Consider the following 20,267-nt stretch of genomic DNA (forward strand, 5'->3'; position numbering starts at 1 on the left):
GGCTATCTAGAGGCCTTTTAAATTTAATTCCAGATTCTCAACTATGTCAGGTGGGAAAGCTGCCAGAGAAGTTAATATCAGGGCGGTAAACTATTGTCACACCTTGCTACAGTATTTTATGGGTTTTCTCTTTCTTTCTGAATCTCTACAAACTGCTTAAATGATGCCTTCCAGGTCTCTGATTCTAAAAGTGAAGCATCCAACATCTAATTTAGTTATATTGTTACTAGGTTTTTATAATTTTCAGAGTTTGGCTACAGCATAACCATGTGCCTGCTGATAGATGTTGCTTATATAGACTATATAGACTTAAAAATTCCTTAACTTTTCATCTTTAAGTTTTGTAACAAATGGGTTAGTACTGCAAATTATCACCCTTAATCATAATATTAGTTCTAAATTCTATATTGGGTATATACCTAAAATAAGATGCCTGTACTGGATCCAGAATTCATCTTTATTTTAAGAAATATTTTATACAAAATTACTAATGCCATTTCTATTTCTTAACATGAATTTTAATATTAACTTGTTTATATACTTATGTATATACATAATGTATATAAAACAAATTTTATATGACATCATGTTATATTTGAATCAATCCATGCTAGGTCACAAAAAATATGCAAAAATCTTTAAACAATATAGTTAATCATATTTAATCTGGGAACTCTAACACTTTTTTTAATTAGTCTCAAGTAAACAATACAATATTTTAGTGATTCACTAAACTGAAAAAAATAATCACCGAATGGAAGGAATATACTTAAAACAAAATTAAAATAAAATAGCCTTTTATTTATTCTTACTATTTCACAGGTAATGCAAAAAACTAGTACTCTCACAGAGAATATTCAAATTTAACTTTTTATGTTGCTCTCGCTACAGATGTATGCCTAAACTTTCTTACTGGAACCAAATTAGATTAACAACCTCTTGTGCTAAGTACTCAATTATAAAAGAAAGGACAAAAGTTGAAAGGAAAAGAAAAGCCAAGCCTGCTTATCAGAATTTATATGGCTGATGAGATAAATCTAGGACCACTTGGTAGATATTATCTCTGCCAGGAACACCTTGTTTTACCTTTAAAATGAAATATCAATGTCTTATGAAAAAGCTAATCCTTCAATGCAAAAGACAGACCAGATTTATTTTTAAAATTTTCTGATTAAACTTAGATTAGAAAATAATTTGTTTTATAAAGCAAAAAAAAAAAAAAAAAAAAAGAAAATAATTTGTTTAATTCTTTAACCAAGTTGCTCTATTCTGTAAATTTGTAATGAGAACATATTGCCTGTCTCCTTTTCTCTAATCTGCCTCTTTCACTGGCCTTTATTCTCTGGCCAACCTGCTTGACTTCTGCCAGAGGCCAGGTTCACTTGCTGTTTTCACACCACATTGCATATCAGATTCCTGACTTATATCCTAATGTCTCTTAGACAACCACTTGACTAGCCTACTCCTCTGACTAGTAATGACCCCATACCTTTCACTTTAGATCTTTGCTAATATAAAAATATTTCCCTAAACTGATTATATATATAAGGAGATGGATACTAGTGTTTGAAAACACAAATAGTTGAGGCCTTTAAACAGAGTAAATAGTGATAATAACCAAGCAAAAATACAACTCTGGTCCTTTCACAGATTATATATTTTTAAAACAATCTCAATAATTTTAATTCATCATGTGATACTGTTTCTAGAGATTCTGTCCGTATTTTCCTTTCCCAGAAGAAACATCATGCAGAAGAAGAAGATATTATTCTAAAACTCAATAATCATACTCGTGACTATATTTTTCAGGATAATTTTGTACTCTTCTCACCAAACCACACTCCCAAATTAATCAGAAGCACAACTTCTTAATACTCTAAAGCATAACATTCAGGTTTGGGAGTATATTTTTAATTGATATATACTTACTTAGGCTACTTAGTTGTCTAATTATATTTGCCAAGGAAATATTGGTTACACATTCCAGTTCATTCTTAATGCCTCTAGGCAGTGCTGTGTGGCACAAGTGCCTAGGATCGATGTTTCTTTTCACTAGTGGCATCTTGAGATTAACCTTTGTGCCAGTTCACCTGTAGGAAATCAAAAATAAATGAACAATATTAAATTTCAGCCAACACAGAATGAGACTCTATTTTTCACACTGAAGAACAAAGCACCGTTGACCCTTGAACAACATGCGTTTGAACTGCATGGGTCCACTTACATGTGGATTTTCTTCCCTCTCTGCCTCCCCTGAGACAGCAGGACAAACCCCTCCTCTTCCTCCTCAGTCTACTCAATGTGAAAATGACAAGGATGAAGATCTTTATAATGATACACTTCCACTTAACAGTTAATGTACTTTATCTTATGATTTTTTTTAATAACATTTTCTTTTCTCTGGTTTATTTTACTGTAAGAATGCAGCATATAATACATATACAAAATATGTCAAACAACAGTTTATGTTCTTGGTAAGGCTTCTGGTCAATAGTAGGCTGTAAGTAGTTAAGTTTTTGGAAAGTCAGAAGTTATACACAGATTTTCGGCAATGCAGAGGGTTGGTGCCCCTAACCTCTAGGCTGTTCAAGGGCCAACTGTCTTTGCTTGTATGAAGACAGTAAAAATGAAATTACCCAACTAAAATAATCAAAATTGATTTAACTTTCAATTAGTAGAATATCAACATTATACAAAACAGTTTTTAAAAACTTGCTTTCAATGTCAGCTGCTACATGGTGAATTTACAATCATCATCACTATTATTCTCCTAAAAACACTGTTTTTATTTACTGTAATACGGATTTTGTTCTAGAGAGTTAGTGTGAGATGTTCTCTCTAAGGAAGTGCATAAAAGGATTAAGGAAGCTGTGAGAGTAACATCAAATTGACATTATCACATAAAATGTATCAGGTGTTCAACAGCTCAGATCAAATACTCCAAGTAGCCCTGCACTTGAAATCTTATCGGAATCTACCAAATCTTTATTTAACTGATCAAAAAGTTCAACCGTCTTTGAATTACAGGCTGCTCTCACTTTGCATGCTTCCCATATGCACAAATTTGAGTGACTCGAGTTTAGTTAAGTAACAACACTGCCCAACACCATGATTCAAATTTCACAGTATATTAACTGTGAGTAATTGCACAAATACAAACTTCATTTCTAGTACTCTAGTCTAGCACTCCCCAACCCCCGGGCTGCAGAGCAGTAACGGTGGTCTGTCAGGAACAGAGGCCTGTCAGGAACCGGGCTGTGCAGCAGGAGGTGAGAGGTGGGTGAGCAAGCATTACTGCCTGAGTTCCACTTCCTGTCAGATCAGTGGCGGCATTAGATTATCATAGGAGCAGGAGGCCTATTGTGAACTGCATATGTGAGGGATCTAGGTTGCACGCTCCTTATGAGAATCTAATTAAAGTCTAATGCCTGACAATCTGAGGTGGTACAGTTTCATCTTGAAACCATCCCCCACTACACATACCCCCCGTCCCCGGCCCGTGTAAAAATTGTCTTCTACAAAACTAGTCCCTTGTGCCAAAAACAAGGAGACTGCTGCTGTAGTCCACAAATCACTGTTAATAAGAGCTGTACCTCATGATCAGTGACCAATCACCACTTCTTTCAAAGTCAGCAGATGATTGGTTACACCTCATCTGTTAGTCAATTCACCCACAGACAGCAAAGCATGCATCTGTTGCCTTCTTGCCTTCCAGTGCTAAATCTACATGAAATTTTACTAAATAGGTACATGAAAGCAGGAATTGGCCAACAAAGACAGAAGCGCAGCAAAAAACAAACAAAAAAAAAAAAAAAACAAAAAAAATGATGACACTGGAAATGAAATTCAAATCCAACCTAAGTGTAGTAACAGATGAAGCAGCTGACTGTGGAAATGTTGCCACCGCCACTGTTCGAGAGCTTCTAGATATGCAGCCTGAGGAACTTAGTGAAGGCAAACCTACAGACCTAAATGAGGAGTGTGGCTGTGACAAAAAGAAGGAATATGTTCCAAAAGAAGTGACACTAGCAAAAAAGCCTTCACATTTAGGAAACTCTTGGAGCTACTTCGTAACAGTGGAAGCGCAAAAGATAAAATGTTGGAAGCTAATCCTAATTTAAAAGAAAGGAGTACGACAATTTGCCAAGGCACAGAAAAGATGCTCACTCTGCTAGTTCTGCTATTGTAGTTACACAACAAGAACTGCTCAAACTGCCTTTGATAAGTGTTTTTTACAAAGAAATAAAACACTAATTCTACTTGACTCCAATATCTTAAATGACATTGTGCTAAATAAATACTTTTAATTTTCCCTATACATTTAAACCAACAATATAAGAGGTTTTACTGTCTTGACAAAAATTTTTAGAGTGTACATAAAACATTGTAACTTTCCCCATTTTTATTAAGATCGTTTTTCATGGTTTCAACTTATACTGTCATTTTTTACAGTCCTGAACTACTGTGCAAAGTGAGAAACGAATGACTGTACTTACCTATCAGTGAACAATGGTTACCAAAGGAAACAATTTATTAATTACTGAGCTTTAATGACTAACAAATGAGAAGTTTGAGATAAACCTAATTGCGGGTCGGGCGCGGTGGCTCACGCCTGTAATCCCAGCACTTTGGGGGGCCAAGGCGGGCAGATCACTTGAGGTCGGGAGTTCGAGACCAGCCTGACCAACATGGAGAAACTCTGTCTTTACTAAAAATACAAAATTGGCCGGGCGTGGTGGCACATGCATATAATCCCAGCTACTAGGGAGGCTGAGGCAGGAGAATCGCTTGAACCTGGGAGGTGGAGGTTGCAGTGAGCCGAGATCGTGCCATTGCACTCTAGCCCTGGGCAACAAGAGTGAAACTCTGTCTCAAAAAACAAACAAAAAGAAGCCTAATTGCAGTTAAGTGTTACTTATCAACATGCTTTAAAAAACTTTTGCATAAATTTGTTTCCTCTGACCTATTTGTTAAGCATTCTCTCTACATTTTTAATCCATTCTAAAAGTCTGCAACATGAAATGTAAAGAAAAAAAGCATACAAAATTGTACACCTCAAAAATTTAACCAAACTCTCATGTAACCCCATTAAGAAATAAAACATTGCCTGTACCAATTGCCAGAACTCTTGGGTCCTCTTCCCAATCATCCTTGCTTACCTCCCCAAGACAGGTAACCTTTATTCTTTTTATAAAAAGCATTTCTTTTTCTTTTTCTTTTCACAACTTACACAAGCAACTTTAAACACTATAGGTTTTGACAGCTTTTTGAAGTTTATATAGACTAATATAATACATATTATTTTAAACCTTGCCTTTTTCATTCCACATTGTAATATTCATCCATATTGCTCTGTGCAGGTTGCTCATTTTCATTGCTGTATAATAGTCCACTATATGACATTACAATTTATTTACCCATTCTAATGTTAATGAGTTGTTTCCAGTTTGAAGCTATTATGAAGAGCACTACACTGATCATTCACGTACATGTGTCTTAGTGTACACATTTCTATTGTGAATATACTTCAGGACAAGAATAGCCAAGTTAAGGATACACACAACTTCATCTTTAGGAAATGATGCCAAACTGTTCCAGAGACAGTACCAACACGTTACTTTCAGCCGTTAAGAGGCTGCTGCTGCTCCACATCCTCATAACACTTGACACTGTCAGTTTTTAAATTCTAGCTGTTCTTGAGTGTATGTTGTGGCCATTTGTTAGAGTTTTAATTTGTGTTTCCCAATTATTGAATTTAAGCCCCTTTTCATGTTTCTTGATCTTTTGGATTTTTCTCTTGGGAAGTGGCTGTTCAATCCTTTTGTCCATTTTTGGCCATTTGTTGTGTTAGGGCTGATTTGCAGAAACACTAGATATGAGCCATTTGAAGGTTGTAAGTGATGTGAATCTCTTCTTTCACTTGCTATTCCACTTTCTTAGTGATGTCTTTTAATGAACAGAAGTTTTTATGCTCAATGTGGGAAGGATATTCTCAATCTTTTCAAGTTTAGAACAAAAGCATGGTTTCTAAAATCTTTTTGTATACCAAGATCATAAATATGACCTTTCGCTTTATATCTTAGCTTTGTTTTGCTAATACTTTTAATCTGTAATTGATGTGGAATTACTTTTGTGAATGGTGTGATGTAGTAGTTAGGTTTCTTATATACTATCTCAGCACCACTCATTGAAAACCCTAGTATTTCTCTATTGCTCTGCAGTGGCACTTTTGTCATAAATCAAGTTTCCACGTATTTTTAAATTAGATTTTGAGCTATGTACTATTCCACTGCTCTTTTTGACTAACCTAGAGCTAATGACAAACTGACTTAATCAGGCTTTATATTAAGTATTTTTTTTTTTTTTTTTTTAAGAGACAGAGCCTCACTCTGTTGCTCAGGCTGGAGTACAGTAGTGTAATCTTGGTTCACTGCAACCTTCAACTCCTGGGTTCAAGCGATTCTCCTGCCTCAGCCTCCTGAGTAGGTGGGACTACAGGCATGTGCCACAACACCCGGCTATTTTTTTGTATTTTTAGGAGATGCGGTTCTGCCATGTTGTCCAGGCTGGACTCAAACTCCTAAGCTCAGACAATCGAACTGCCTCAGACTCCCAAAGTGCTAGAATTACAGGCTTGAGTCACTGCGCCTGGCTTATAGTAAGTCTTGATACACAATAGGGCAAGCTCTCCAATCCTGTTCTCCAAAAATGTTCTGTTTATTCTTGACACTGTGTATTTCCATGTAAATTTTTAGAATAAGATTATCAAGTCACACATAACACACACACACACACACACACACACACACACACACACACACACACACACACACACACACCCCTCTATTGGGAATTTGACTGGAGCTGTATTAAACCTATCATATTGGGAAGTACTGATATTTATCATTTCTTTCTATCCACGAACATAATATATTGCTCCAACTATTTCAGGATTTTTAAAAGTCTCTTAATGTTTTATACTTTTCTAAGGAGAAGTCTTATAAATCCTTATTTATTTGTATGTAGATGTCTTTATAACACTGGAACCACAATATATATTGTTGTATTATATAGAAAACAAATTGATTTTTTAATATTGACCCTATATCCTGAGACCTTCCTAATCTCTAACTTATCTGCAATTATTTTGGATTTTTAAATGCACACAATCATATGTGAATAGTGACTATTTCCTCCATTCTAATCCATCTTACATCTTTTATTTCTTTTTCTTGCCTTACCACACTAGCTATAATCTTTAAAACAATGTGAAATATGTATTTCATATACATAAGGATGATGGCAAACATCCTTGTCTTTTTCAACGCAAGTGGAAAACCCTTCAACATTTCACAAGGTGTCTGTAATACGGAATTTTGTGGTTATTTTGTTTTATAGACACCTTTTAATAGATTAAGGAAGTTCCTTTATTATTATTTTAATAGGTTTTTTGGGGAACAGGTGGTATTTGGTTGCATGTATAAGTTCTTTAATGGTGATTTTTGAGATTTTGGTGCACCCATCACCCAAGCAGGGAACACTGTACCCAATAGGTAGTCTTTTATGCCTCACCATCCTCTCACCCTTTCCCCCAAGTCCCCAAAGTCCATTGTATCATTCTTATGCCTTTGCATCCTCATAGCTTACAGTAATAGTCTCCAATTCCATCCAGCTTGCTATGAATGTCATTATTTCGTTCTTTTTTATGGCTGTGTAGTATCCCAGGGTATGTGCATTCCATGGTGTGTATATATATATACACACATACACACCATGAATATATGGTGTATATACACCATGGTGTGTGTGTGTATGTACACATACATATACACACACACACACACCATGGAATACACACACACCATGGGATACCAAACATCGTGTGTTCTCACTCACTTTTCTTTATCCACTTGTTGACTGATGGGCATTTGGGCTGGTTCCATATTTTTGCAATTACAAATTGTGCTGCTATATACATGCTATATACATCCATATTTTTGCAATTACAAATTGTGCTATATACATGCTATATATGTCCATATTTTTGCAATTACAAATTGTGCTGCTATAAACATGCAAGCGCAAGTATCTTTTTTGTATAATGACTTCTTTGTATAATGACTTCTTCTGGGTAGATATCCAATAGTGGGACCGCTGGGTCAAACGGTAGATCTACTTTTAGTTCTTTAAGGAATCTCCACATTGTTTTCCGTAGTGTTTGTACTAGTTTACATTCCCACCAGCAGTGTGAAAATGCTTTTTCACTACATCCACAACAACTGCTATTGTTTTTTGATTTTTTTATTGATGGCCATTCTTGCAGGAGCAAGGTGGTATCACATTGTGGTTTTGATTTGCATTTCCCTGATTATTAGTGATGGTGACCATTTTTTCACGTTTTTGGCCACTTGTATATCTTCTTTGGAGAATTGTCTATTGATGTCCTTAGATTACTTTCTGATGGGATTTTTTTTCTTACTGATTTTTGTTTGAGTTCCTTGTAGATTCTGGATATTAATCCATTGTCAGATGTACAGACTGTGAAGATTTTCTCCTACTCTGTGGGTTGTCTGTTTACTCTGCTGCGGTGTAGAAGCTTTTTAGTTTAAGTCTTATCTATTTATCTTTGTTTTTGTTGCACTTGTTTTGGGGTTCTTGGTCAGCAAGTGTTTGCCTAAGCCAATGTCTAGAAGGGTTTTTCCAACGTTATCTCCTAGAATTTTTATTTTTTTATTTTTATTTTTTTTTGAGATGGAATCTCACTCTGTTGCCCAGGGTGGAGTACAGTGACATGATCTCAGCTCACTGCAACCTCCACCTCCCGGGTTCAAGCGGTCCTCCTGCCTCAGCCTCCTGAGCAGCTGGGACTACAGGTGCACGCCACCACGCCCAGCTAATTTTGTATATTTAGTAGAGATGGGGTTTCACCATATTGGTCAGGCTGGGTCTCGAACTCTGGACTTCAGGTGATCCACCTGCCTCGGCCTCCCAAAGTGCTGGGATTACAGGTGTATGCCACCATGCTTGGCCTTGGGTTGATCTTTTTATAAGATGAGAGATGAGGATCCAGTTTCATTCCTCTACATGTGGCTTGCCGATTATCCCAGCACCATTTGTTGAACAGGGTGTCCTTATCTGGCTTTATTTCTGGGTTCTCTAATCTGCTCCATTGTTATCATGTGCTTTTTTTTTTTTTTTTTTTTTTTGAGATGGAGTTTCACACTTGTCACCCAGGCTGGAGTGCAGTGGCGTGATCTCAGCTCACTGCAACCTCTGCCTTCTAGGTTTAAGTGATTCTCCTGACTCAGCCTCCTGAGTAGCTGGGATTACAGGTGCCCACCACCATGCCTGGCTAATTTTTTTTTTTTTTTTTTTAGTAGAGACAGGGTTTCACCCTGTTGTTCAGGCTGGTCTCAAACTCCTGACCTCAGGTGATCTGCCTGCCTCAACCTTCCAAAGTGCAGGGATTACAGATGTGAGCCACCGCACCTGGCCTATGTGCCTATTTTTATACCAGTACCATGCTGTTTTGGTGAGTATGGCCTTATAGTATAGTCTGAAGTAAGGTAATGTGATGCCTCCAGATTTCTTCTTTTTGCTTAGTCTGGCTTTAGTTATGCAGGCCCTTTTGTGGTTCCATATGAATTTGGGAGTTTTTTCCTAGTTCTGTGAAAAATGACAGCAGTATTTTGATGGAAATTGCATTTTGTAGATTGCTTTTGGCAGCATGGTCATTTTCACAGTACTGAGTCTACCCACCCATGAGCATGTGATGTGTTTCCATTTTGTTTGTGTTTTCTATTATTTCTTTCAGCAGTGTTTTGTAGTTTTCCTTGTAGAGGTCTTCCACCTCCTTGGTTAGGTATATTTCTAAGTATTTCTAAGTATTTTATTTGTAGCAGCTATTTTAAAAGGGGTTAGTTTCTGGATTTGATTCTCAGCTTGGTCACTATTGGCATACAGCAGTGCTACTAATTTGTGCACATTAATTTTGTATCCTGAAACTGTGCTGAATTCATTTATCAGTTCTAGCTTTTTGGATGACTCTTCAGGGTTTTCTAGGTATATGATCATATCATTGGTGAACAGCGACAGTTCGACTTCCTCTTTACTGATCTGGATGCCCTTTCTTTCTTGTCGGATTGCTCTGGCTAGGACTAAGGAAGTTCCTATTACTAGCTGCCCAAGATTTTAAAAAATCATGCTATCAAATGTTTGTCCTACATTTATTATGATAATCATGTGACTCTTACTCTGTTAGTGTAGTGAATTACATTGACTGGGTTTTTTTGTTGTTATTGTTGGTAAACAACCCCGCATCCTTGGAATAAACCTAATTGGATGAGATGTATGTGGTAGGGAGAATAATGGTCTCCCAAAGCTACCCATGATCTTATTCCCCTGAATCTATGAATATTTATATTATATGGCAAAGGGCTTAGAATTAAGGTAGTCGATGGAGTTAAGATTTCTAATCAGCTGACCTCAAAATAGGAAGATTATCTGTTTTTTATTGATTACTGGATTTAGTTTTGGTTTGTCATCACTTTTTGGCCTTTTGGCTAAGATGAAGTATAGTTTTGGTTTGTTAATATGATTAGTTTTTTGCATTTACATTCATGAGAGAAAACGGTCCATTTTTTTTTTAATTTTTTATTCTTTTGAGACAGAGTCTCGCTCTGTTGCTCAGGCTGGAGTGAAGTGGGGAAATCTCAGCTTACTGTAAGCTCCACCTCCAGGGTTCACACCATTCTCCTGCCTCAGCCTCCCAAGTAGCTGGGACTACAGGCGCCCGCCACCATGCCCGGCTAATTTTTTTGTATTTTTAGTAGAGACGGGGTTTCACTGTCGCCAGGATGGTCTCTATCTCCTGACCTCATGATCAGCCCACCTCAGCCTCCCAAAGTGCTGGGATTACAGGCGTGAGCTACCACGCCCGGCCAAAATGGTCCATTATCTTAATGTAATGTCCTTGAAAAGTTTTTTGTTTTTGTATTAATTTCTAGAATAAGAACATTGTGGTCAGAAAATACATTTTGTATCATTTGATCCTTTTAAAATGTATTTACACTTACTTTATTGTCCAAAATAGTCAATTTTTGTAAACATTCCAGGGATACTGAAAAATAATATACATTTTGTTATTGGTGGTTGCAGTGGTCTACGTATGTCCATTAGTTACATTTGCTAATGTACCTACATCTTCTATAGCTTTACTGATTTTTGTCTCCTGGTCTATCAGAGAGACATGTTAAGACTGCCCACTATGACTACAGAGTTGTTAAATTCTCCATATGATATATATATTTCAAGACTATGTTATTAGGTATATTTACCATTATCAAGTTTCCTCTATCTCTAATAATATGGTTTTTGCTTAAAAGTCTATTTTTTGTAGCCATACCAGCTCCTTCGGTTGTGTTTGCATAATAGAGCTTTTCCTTTCAACCTTCTTCCATCTTTGTTTTAGACACGTCTCTTCACAGAATACAGTTAGCTGCTGCCTTTTGCTTTTTCTTTAACTTAGTCTGTTAACCTTTGAATACTTTTATTGGTATAAAGCTAATGTTCTTTCTGCCCAAAATATTCTACTTGCCCTACTCCTACTTGTTCTTCAAATTCTAGCTCCAATGATAACACTCCCTGATCCCCCAGTCTCAATGAGATGTGGTCCTCCTGCTAAAATTTTCTCACAGCAACCTCTAAATTTTCCTTATGACACTTGTCTCAGTTTGTAATTATGTATCTTCATGATTGATTTCTGTCTCCTTTATTAGTCATAAAGCACGTTTCATGTGTTTTACAGTATCCCTGGTGCCCGGTACATGCTTGGCACATAAGAAATGTTAAATGTTAAAAACAGCTGTAAAGGAAAGAAAAGCCAGGTGGAAAAGAAAACAAACTGTAACTAATTACTGTAACTCATAAACCAGCCTTCTATTTTAAAAAGTTGCAATCCTATTAAATTTCTGTTATTAAATATGTGAATAACTCAAAATTTCTTAATTCGAGTTCAAATCTCTCTCCTAAGCTGCAGATATGCCTATGCAACTGACTCCTAGAAATTTTTACTTGGAAGTTTCATAAAACTTATTAAATTCAAAATATTCAAAGCCAAATTCCTTACATTTTCCTCTTCAAATCTAGGCATCATCTTCAATTCTGCCATACCATTGCAGTCTCTTCTCTATATCCAAAGAGGATCAAGCCTTATTAATTCTATCATTAACATCTCTCATGTTCTGATAATCCTTTTCTATTCTAACTGCTACTACTTTAATTCAAACCATAGTCCTCTCTCACTTGGTTAGACTTATGAAAACAGGTAATTCAAAATCTAAGCTGTTGGACTCTATTTTGCACCTTAAAGGAACGTGATTACGGGACCTCAGTCACGTGACAGGCAGCTGTAACTTGTGCAGCCGTAACCTTTGTTTCTCTGATTATATATTGGCCTCCTTCCTTACCTACACTGTTTTGTAAAATGTTGCACATGACGAAAGGACCCCAGGGAAGACCTCTTCCCTCTTCACTGCTGATCTTCATCATGGATTAACTTCCCTCTGACCTTTCTCACACACAGACTTTGTGGCTATCACACTGTCATAAGATGGAATGTTAAGTATACTCTTTAAAATCAGAAAGGAAATTTAAAAACAGCTGTAAAGGAAAGAAAAGCCAGGTGGAAAAGAAAACAAACTGTAACTAATTACTGTAACTCATAAACCAGCCTTCTATTAAAAAAAGTTGCAATCCTATTAAATTTCTGTTTTCCTCCTATGTAAGTATCACAGGATCCTTAGGGTGTCGCTTTTCCAGCTGGAAACCTCTGTGGCCAGTGGCACCTGTGCCTGAGTTTTGCTCAGGGCTGCTGGGCATGTTCCGCTCACTCAGCCTGGCAGGCTGCGCTCAGCTCACACTATCAGCCTAGATCCCATACCTGCCAAGGGTGAGCCAAGCACAGAGTGGCAAAGCATGTGTGAGCGAGCACAGGGTCTGGCCACTGCACATAGCCAAGCATGCTGGCTGCAGTGGGGCAGGCAGCTCCAGGTTCTGGCACAGGTGCTGGCTCCCTGAGAAGCTGCGGCTGGACTAGGTATACCACAAGTGGCTTCCACAGCAGGAACCAGGGAACACTGTGGTGCCCAGAAGCTTGGAGACACCAGGAACTGCAGAGCCCCAAAAAGGGTGTCACAGCCCTAGCTTAGGAAGCTCCTAGATCTGGGATCTCCAAAGGGCCGCAGCTCTTTTCTCCTTCTCTCTTCTCTTCTTCTCATTGCCTGCAACGTGGCAAGTGGGTATCATGTTTCAGCTCTGTGTTACAGCTCTTCCAGTCCTGCCATTCAGCAGGTCCAAAGTTCTTGTCCCACGTCTGGGAAGAATGAAGCACATGGAGAGGAGCTTCATTGAGTGACAGAAGAGCTCTCAGGACACCCGAAGTGGGTAGCTCCTTTCCACAGACAGTCATCCCAATGAGTGTCTAGTTCTCAGCAGAGAAGAGACCAGGAGTGGGTAGCTCTTCTTCACAAGGAGATTGTCCCAATGAGTTGAGAAGACCCAAAGTGGGTAGTTCCTTCCTGCAGCTGATAGTCCTAACGTCTGTGTGAATCTGGCTGAGTTTGAAGTTTTTATGGGCTCTGAAAGTAGGATGTGCATGCTGATTGGTCCACAGGCAGCCATGGGTAGGCTTGGAAAAGGCACCGTAAGTTCTCACTCTGGTACACAGAACTGAGAGCCCAGCCCCCAGGCTTCAGGCATTTCCCGGCTTGAAGATGGGGTTTCACCCAGGACCCACCCCTTTCTACCCAGGAGCCTGTCTGCCTCCTGTCACCGTCAACATGCTGTCCATGGCACCCATGCTGTTCATGCTGAGGGGTGCCTGCAGGCCTGAGCTGAGCTGCCCTCAGCCCCCACTTCCATTTTCCTCCCACACTCATAGGCACCCAAAGTCTGGAGGGGCTCACGGTGGCAGGGGTTGGTGTGTCAGCACTGTCTTGAGTGCACACACACTTTGCCAGGTTGTGACACTACCTGGGCTTAGTCACAACTTTGCTCTGCCCTGGAGCAGGTGCCGGGATGGGGGAGAGGCCAGAGAATGGGAGCAGGCACTTCCAAGCCTGTGGGGGCAAGGAGGCTTCCCAGGCCCCCAAGAGCACAGGGATGGCCAGGACCAGAGCCCATGGCTGGGTGGCTGCAGTTGTGCCCAGAAGCACAGAGCTCCCACCCCACCAACTTGGTAGAGCACAGGGCTCCCACCTGTTCCCAGCCCTGACCGCTCCTCCCCCGTTGCAGCCAGCATCTTTGCAGCAGCTGCTACATATGGGCTGCTGTTGCCTTCATAAGCAAAACCTTAACTTTTAACTTCAGAGCACTGACCCCATTTCTCTGGAGTCTGCATCTCCTAAATGGCTATTCCCAGCTTTTTGCTTGAATAAACTCTTTAAACTGGATTCTGATCCTTTTGATTATCTCAGGTTGACAGACTTTCTTCCTCCAGTCTTATATTTTCTCCTTGCCATTCCATCTATACCACACCACTCCCACCAATTCAACCCATCCCACACCACTGCTTTAATAATAGAGCAGATCCACTCCAATCCATGGAGGATACATTCCAAGACCTCCAGTGGGTGCCTGAAACCACAAATAGTACTGAGCCTATACATACTATGTTTTTTCCTATACATATCTGTAACATTTAACTTATAAATTAGACACAGTAAGAGGATAACCCAATAACTAATAATAGAACAATTACAATAATATACTATAACAAAAGTTGCATGAATGTGGACTCTTGCTCTCTCTCAAAACATCTAATTGTACTTGTAATATTGTGAAATATTTATTTGGTTGGTTTTCCACCCAGTTTTCTGGGATACAACTTCTAAATTCCTTAGAATCTCCAAAGTGTTACTTCTTTGTAGGATGGGGGGGCTGGTCACCTGAAAGACCAATGCATGACTAGAGGGTTGGGACTTTTAGCCCCATCCCCCTAACATCCAGGGAGGGGAAATAGGCCGAATGTTAAGTTGACACCAATGGCCAAAGGTTTATTCAATTATGTCTATGTAATGAAGCCTCCCTAAACACTCATAAGGATGGGTTTGGAGAGCTTCCAGAGAGCTAAACACATGGAGGTTCCTGGAAAGGCATGGATGCTCTATGCCCCTTCCTCTATACCTTGCCCCATGCATTCTTATCTGTGTTCCTGTAATACCCTTTATAATAAATGGGTAAGTATAAGTACTTCCCTGAGTTCTGTGAGCCACTCCAGCAAATTAATCAAACCCAAAGGGGGAGAAATGGGAACCTAACTTGAAGTGGGTAGGAACAGAAGTTCCAGAGGCCTGAACTTGCAACTGGTATCTCAAGAAGGGGCAGTCTTGTGGGACTGAACCCTCAATCTGTGGGATCTGACACTATCTCCACGTAGATAGTGTCAGAACTGAATTGAAGGACACCCAGCCAGAGTCCGCTGAAGAATTAATTGCTTGCTTGGCTGATCACACAAGTATTCTGTGTTGATTGTTACTGTGGTGTGAGAGCAGAGGAAAAACACATTGAGTGTGTTTCTTCAACTCACAATACTGAACTCACCCTTCTTGTGATGGTGTGAAATGATAAAATGCCTACAGGATGAGATGAACTGAGGTGAATGACATAGGCACTGTGACATAGTGTAAGGCTATGTCAGAAGCAGACATGACAATGTCAATGGTTGAAAGTCAGGAGCTGAGGATGTCGATGACTAATGAGAAGGAAGCATATACAGTGTGGATATGCTGGACAAAAGGATGAATCGCATTCCAGGAAGGATGGCACAAGATTTCATCATGCTACTCAGAATGATGTGCAATTTAAAACTTACGAACTTTTTTTCTGGAATTTTCCATATAATATTTTTGGGCCATGGTTGACCACTGGTAACTAAAACCACAGAAAGCAAAAGCATGAATGAGAGGCGGACTATTGTATTATAAAAAATTTGAATCTGGAAATGTCCTTCTGCAAAATCAAACCCTTCCTTGGTTCCTTGTTGTCAGGGTAAAGTCCAAACATAACGTATGAGGTCTTCAGGATTTAGCCTCCCCTCCTCACTTCTACCCTCATTTCTCACTACACTCCTACATTATACTCTAATTACTCTAAATACATCTTGCTGTTTTATAGTCCTGCCTTTCCTCATGCTGCTCTCTGCCTGGGATGTATTTCACTTTTTATTCTCAATAGAGAATACACAATCGTTCAAGACTAGACTCAGGCAGCAACTCTTTTCTGAAGACTAACTGAATCCCTCAGGTAAATGGAACCATCTACTCTTTGATGCCCTCAACTTGGATTCACAAGTGCATCTACCTACTTACTACCAATTATACTTTACTATACTGTACTTATTTGTTTACACGTCTATGCCTGAATGTCAGCTTTTAGAAGGCAAAAATCTTGCCTTACTCAACTTATATCTCCAAGATCTAGAACACAGAAGATGCTCAACAGTTAATCAATACATAAATGGAAGAAATAACAAAATCACAAGCTTTAAGGGAGCCAAAAAAGAAAAAATAGGTTGCTGCAGGAAGATAGACACACATACACTTTTTTTTTTTTTTTTTTTTTGAGTCAGAGACTCGCTCTGCCACCCAGGCTGGAATGCAATGGCACGATCTCGGCTCACTGCAACCTCTGCATCCCAGGTTCAAACAATTTCCTGCCTCAGTCTCCTGAGTAGCTGGGATTACAGGAGCGTGCCGCCACGCTCGGCTAATTTTTGTATTTTTAGTAGAGACAGCGTTTCGCCATGTCAGGCTGGTTCTGAACTCCCAACCTCGTGATCCGCCCGCCTCACACATGCACTTTTCTAAAGCAACTATTTAATCATGATTCTAAGGAGTTGCTTTTTTGTATGTGCATGGAAAAGAAATACATTTGAGAAAAATAATATCTTACAAATGTATTGTGGAAACATAGGCTTGCTTCTTTCACTCCCCTAAGAAAAAGCAAGGATGGATGGTATCTTATTCATTTCTTCATCTTTATGGGCTAGCTCTGAGTTCTAGGGTATAGCAATCACACACATTTTGATGAAAGGAATGTACAGCATACAAACTAGTTTTGAAATATTATCCAAATCTCAAAAGAAAAATGGCTTTCATTGTGATTAAAATAGTGTCTTTAGGTACGATGCAAAAGCTTTTTAGAAAGAAAACCTTTCCTCATCCTTTCTTTGTACTTCAGTTTCAACACCAAACTCATTTTCTTATTTCTCTACCTTATTCCTTGGTGATTTCTAATGTCATTTATCTAACTCAACTATCAAAATCTTAGTGGCAGAAAGTAAAAAAAAAAAGCCTAATAACTTTATCTCCTAAATCCTGAGAAAACTGCCTGATTCCCATTTTAGAGCAATCCCAACACCATCTTTTTCATGGAATCCTTTGTCAGGCTAGAAAGTAATTTTTAAAAAATCAAAAACCAGAAGAAACTCTAAATGCTAACAGGTATGATTTAATTATCAAGCAAATATAAAATCAAATTCATCTCAGTATTTTTAATACTGCAAATAATACACTGTTTAAGAATTTAAACATTGCATAGAATGAACCAATTACATATATTTTAACATCTTTTAATCGATCAGTGCCTAATTCGCTTAATAAGGGGAAACTTTTATTAAAAAGGGCTAAATTATACTGTGCTAAAACATAAAATAACCAATTTTTGAATTTCCCAACTATTATATAACACAAGTGGTTCCAAAAGTAATTTGGTTTCCCAATGATGTAAAAAAAAAAAAAAAAAAACTAAAGCAATTCCCAGGTTTCTTCTCTTATTTTCCTATGTTCTTATCAATTAAACTGTCAATTGCTGAAGCAAACATCAAAGAGTATGTAAACTAAAGAATATATCTCCCAAAAAGATTTTAAAATAATTTTGAAGAACAAATAACTTAGCTAAAATCTTAATAATGTTTTTAATTTAAAAAAAAAAAAAACCTTTTCATGGGTATACTTTTAAATCCTGACATAGATTTTAACATTAAAAATAAAATGAGCCACAATACTGTTTATATCACAATATCTTATATTGAAAGCCCTTTTTTAGGAAGGCAAGGAAAACGAAACTACTGAAATCTAACCATAGCAAAATGTTTGACAGAATTCTAAATTGAAAGTTTATTTTGATGACTACTACTAATATTAATAATATATTCTGTTAGTTTAAGAATGCCTTCTCTTGATTCAAAATGAGGCACATACATGGATGAGTATAAGCAATATATAAAGTATTAAAAATAACCCAAGATCAGATGTCATGATTTTACAAATTTAGAAATCAGAAAAGTACACTATCTAAATTCTGATTTCAGAACTCAAAATGGCCAGTAAAGTTTATTTAAAATGTTTAAAGGACTCCTTGTAGTCAACAATTCAGAGGAAAATAAAATAGCTGCTTATTTTAAGATGTCACAAAAATAATTATATTAATAGTTAATAATTGCTTTATGGGTTATATAAAGAACATAAGAAAAGTATTTTATTACCTCATCAATGACAAGTGATTCTTTACATTCATGGTCAATGAAATAATTTATGATCATTTAAAGGTGTTTCAGTATTTTTAAAATGACATTAAAAAATTATATGTTATAGAAATACAATTTTCAATTTTCATAATATAGTATTAAATACTTATTCAAACTAAAGGATTATATTATGTGACCTAAAGGAACAGGTTAAAGTAAGTATTCTAATAAAAACAATTTTAATGTTTCAAATATGTTAAGAACTTTGGGGAGGGCAAATACTTATGTCCTCCGTTCTTAAGAATAGAAGTCACTTAATTTTGCACAATTGACCAGTGAAATAATTTGAGTATGAGAATGTTTAAATAGAGCTTTGCTCTTCATAGAAATAATTTCCTTAACAAATTCCTATGCCAATGACGAAATATAATTGTGGCAGATATTATTAAATATAAAAATTTTAAATAAGAATGCATGAAGAACTGCACATTAAAAAATATATCTAATTTTAAAACCATATTTCAATTATACAAAACCATAGGTCTTTAAACAGTGATTTAATATAAAATAAATTTAAAAGGTTATTGTTTAGAAGTACATCAGAAACAGAATTTTATAACTTACCTTTCCCTAAATCTATAATGCACATTATCTCAAACTGTTTCACTACTGTAAACTAAAAAACTGAAGTTAAAAATAACTTCACTTACTAGTGAAATAGAAGCTTGTGCTTCTTGTGCAAAACGACCTCAGAAATATATAGAAATCATAAATTTCTCCCTTTGTTGTGAGCAGCAAACTTTAAAACTACTCACTACTCATGAATGTCTAAAGGAGATTCATAGGAAAATGATAAAACCAATTTAGGTACTCACAGGACTAAAGAACTATTCATCATGCTGAACATCTCCAGTTATTTGCTCTGAGGTACTCTGGCTCTTGCTTTAAAAAAAACTGCCCAAAAACCAGTGTTATCTTTACCAAAAATAAATATATAAATAACTATGTCACCTGAGGCTGGGTGTGGTGGCTCATGCCTATAATCCCGGCACTTTGGGAGGCCGAGGAGGGTGGATCATAAGGTCAGGAGATCAAGACCATCCTGGCTAACACGGTGAAACCCCGTCTCTACTAAAAATACAAAAAATTAGCCGGGCATGGTGGCGGGCGCATGTAGTACCAGCAACTCAGGAGGCTGAGGCAGGAGAATGGCATGAATCCGGGAGGCGGAGCTTGCAGTGAGCTGAGATCATGCCACTGCACTCCAGCCTGGGCGACAGTGCGAGACTCCGTCTCAAAAAAAAAAAAAAAAATTATGTCACCTGAAGTCACAACAGCACAGCATTAAATTTTGATAGGCTACTAAAGTTGAAAATAACACATTGCTAAGCAAACTAAAGCAAAAAGGAAATGAAGAAATAACCTACATACTCAGCAATTCATAACACCAACATTTCTGATACAGTCAAGAAAACTGTATGCTAATGAAATAATTAATAGTATTAGACACCTATAGAGTGGAAAGAAGACTCTGTATAGTCATGTTAGTAATACAATCCACTAAATAGTAGTATTTTCTTATGTGATTCCATGTTACTCTCAAAGAAAATATTACTTCCTTTAAATTAATATAACCACTACTGAAACTTACTTGACAAATCACTATACAAGCATAATATTGCACCAAGGTTATTACTGTATTATTTTTCTTTTGGGACAAGGTCTCATGCTGTCACCCAAA

The 20,267-nt window shown here is 37.5% G+C and overlaps 1 protein-coding gene across 7 annotated transcripts in view; it reads right to left on the bottom strand.

The window, feature by feature from the left end:
• Nucleotides 1–20,267, bottom strand: part of LOC105492062 (WASP family member 1) — a 74,013-nt gene that overhangs the window by 22,345 nt on the left and 31,401 nt on the right. For 6 of the 7 annotated variants that reach the window (XM_011758928.3, XM_011758927.3, XM_011758925.3 and 3 more), the window contains one exon: nt 1,930–2,090. In XM_011758928.3, coding sequence (XP_011757230.1) covers nt 1,930–2,062 — 133 coding nt within the window. In that variant the 5' untranslated portion in view covers nt 2,063–2,090. Of the gene's footprint in view, nt 1–1,929; nt 2,091–11,075; nt 11,120–20,267 lie in introns of all 7 variants that reach the window. The other variant, XM_011758924.3, reaches the window with a different exon arrangement.

Source organism: Macaca nemestrina, chromosome 5 (assembly GCF_043159975.1).
Source record: "Macaca nemestrina isolate mMacNem1 chromosome 5, mMacNem.hap1, whole genome shotgun sequence".
Classification (NCBI taxonomy): domain Eukaryota; kingdom Metazoa; phylum Chordata; class Mammalia; order Primates; family Cercopithecidae; genus Macaca; species Macaca nemestrina.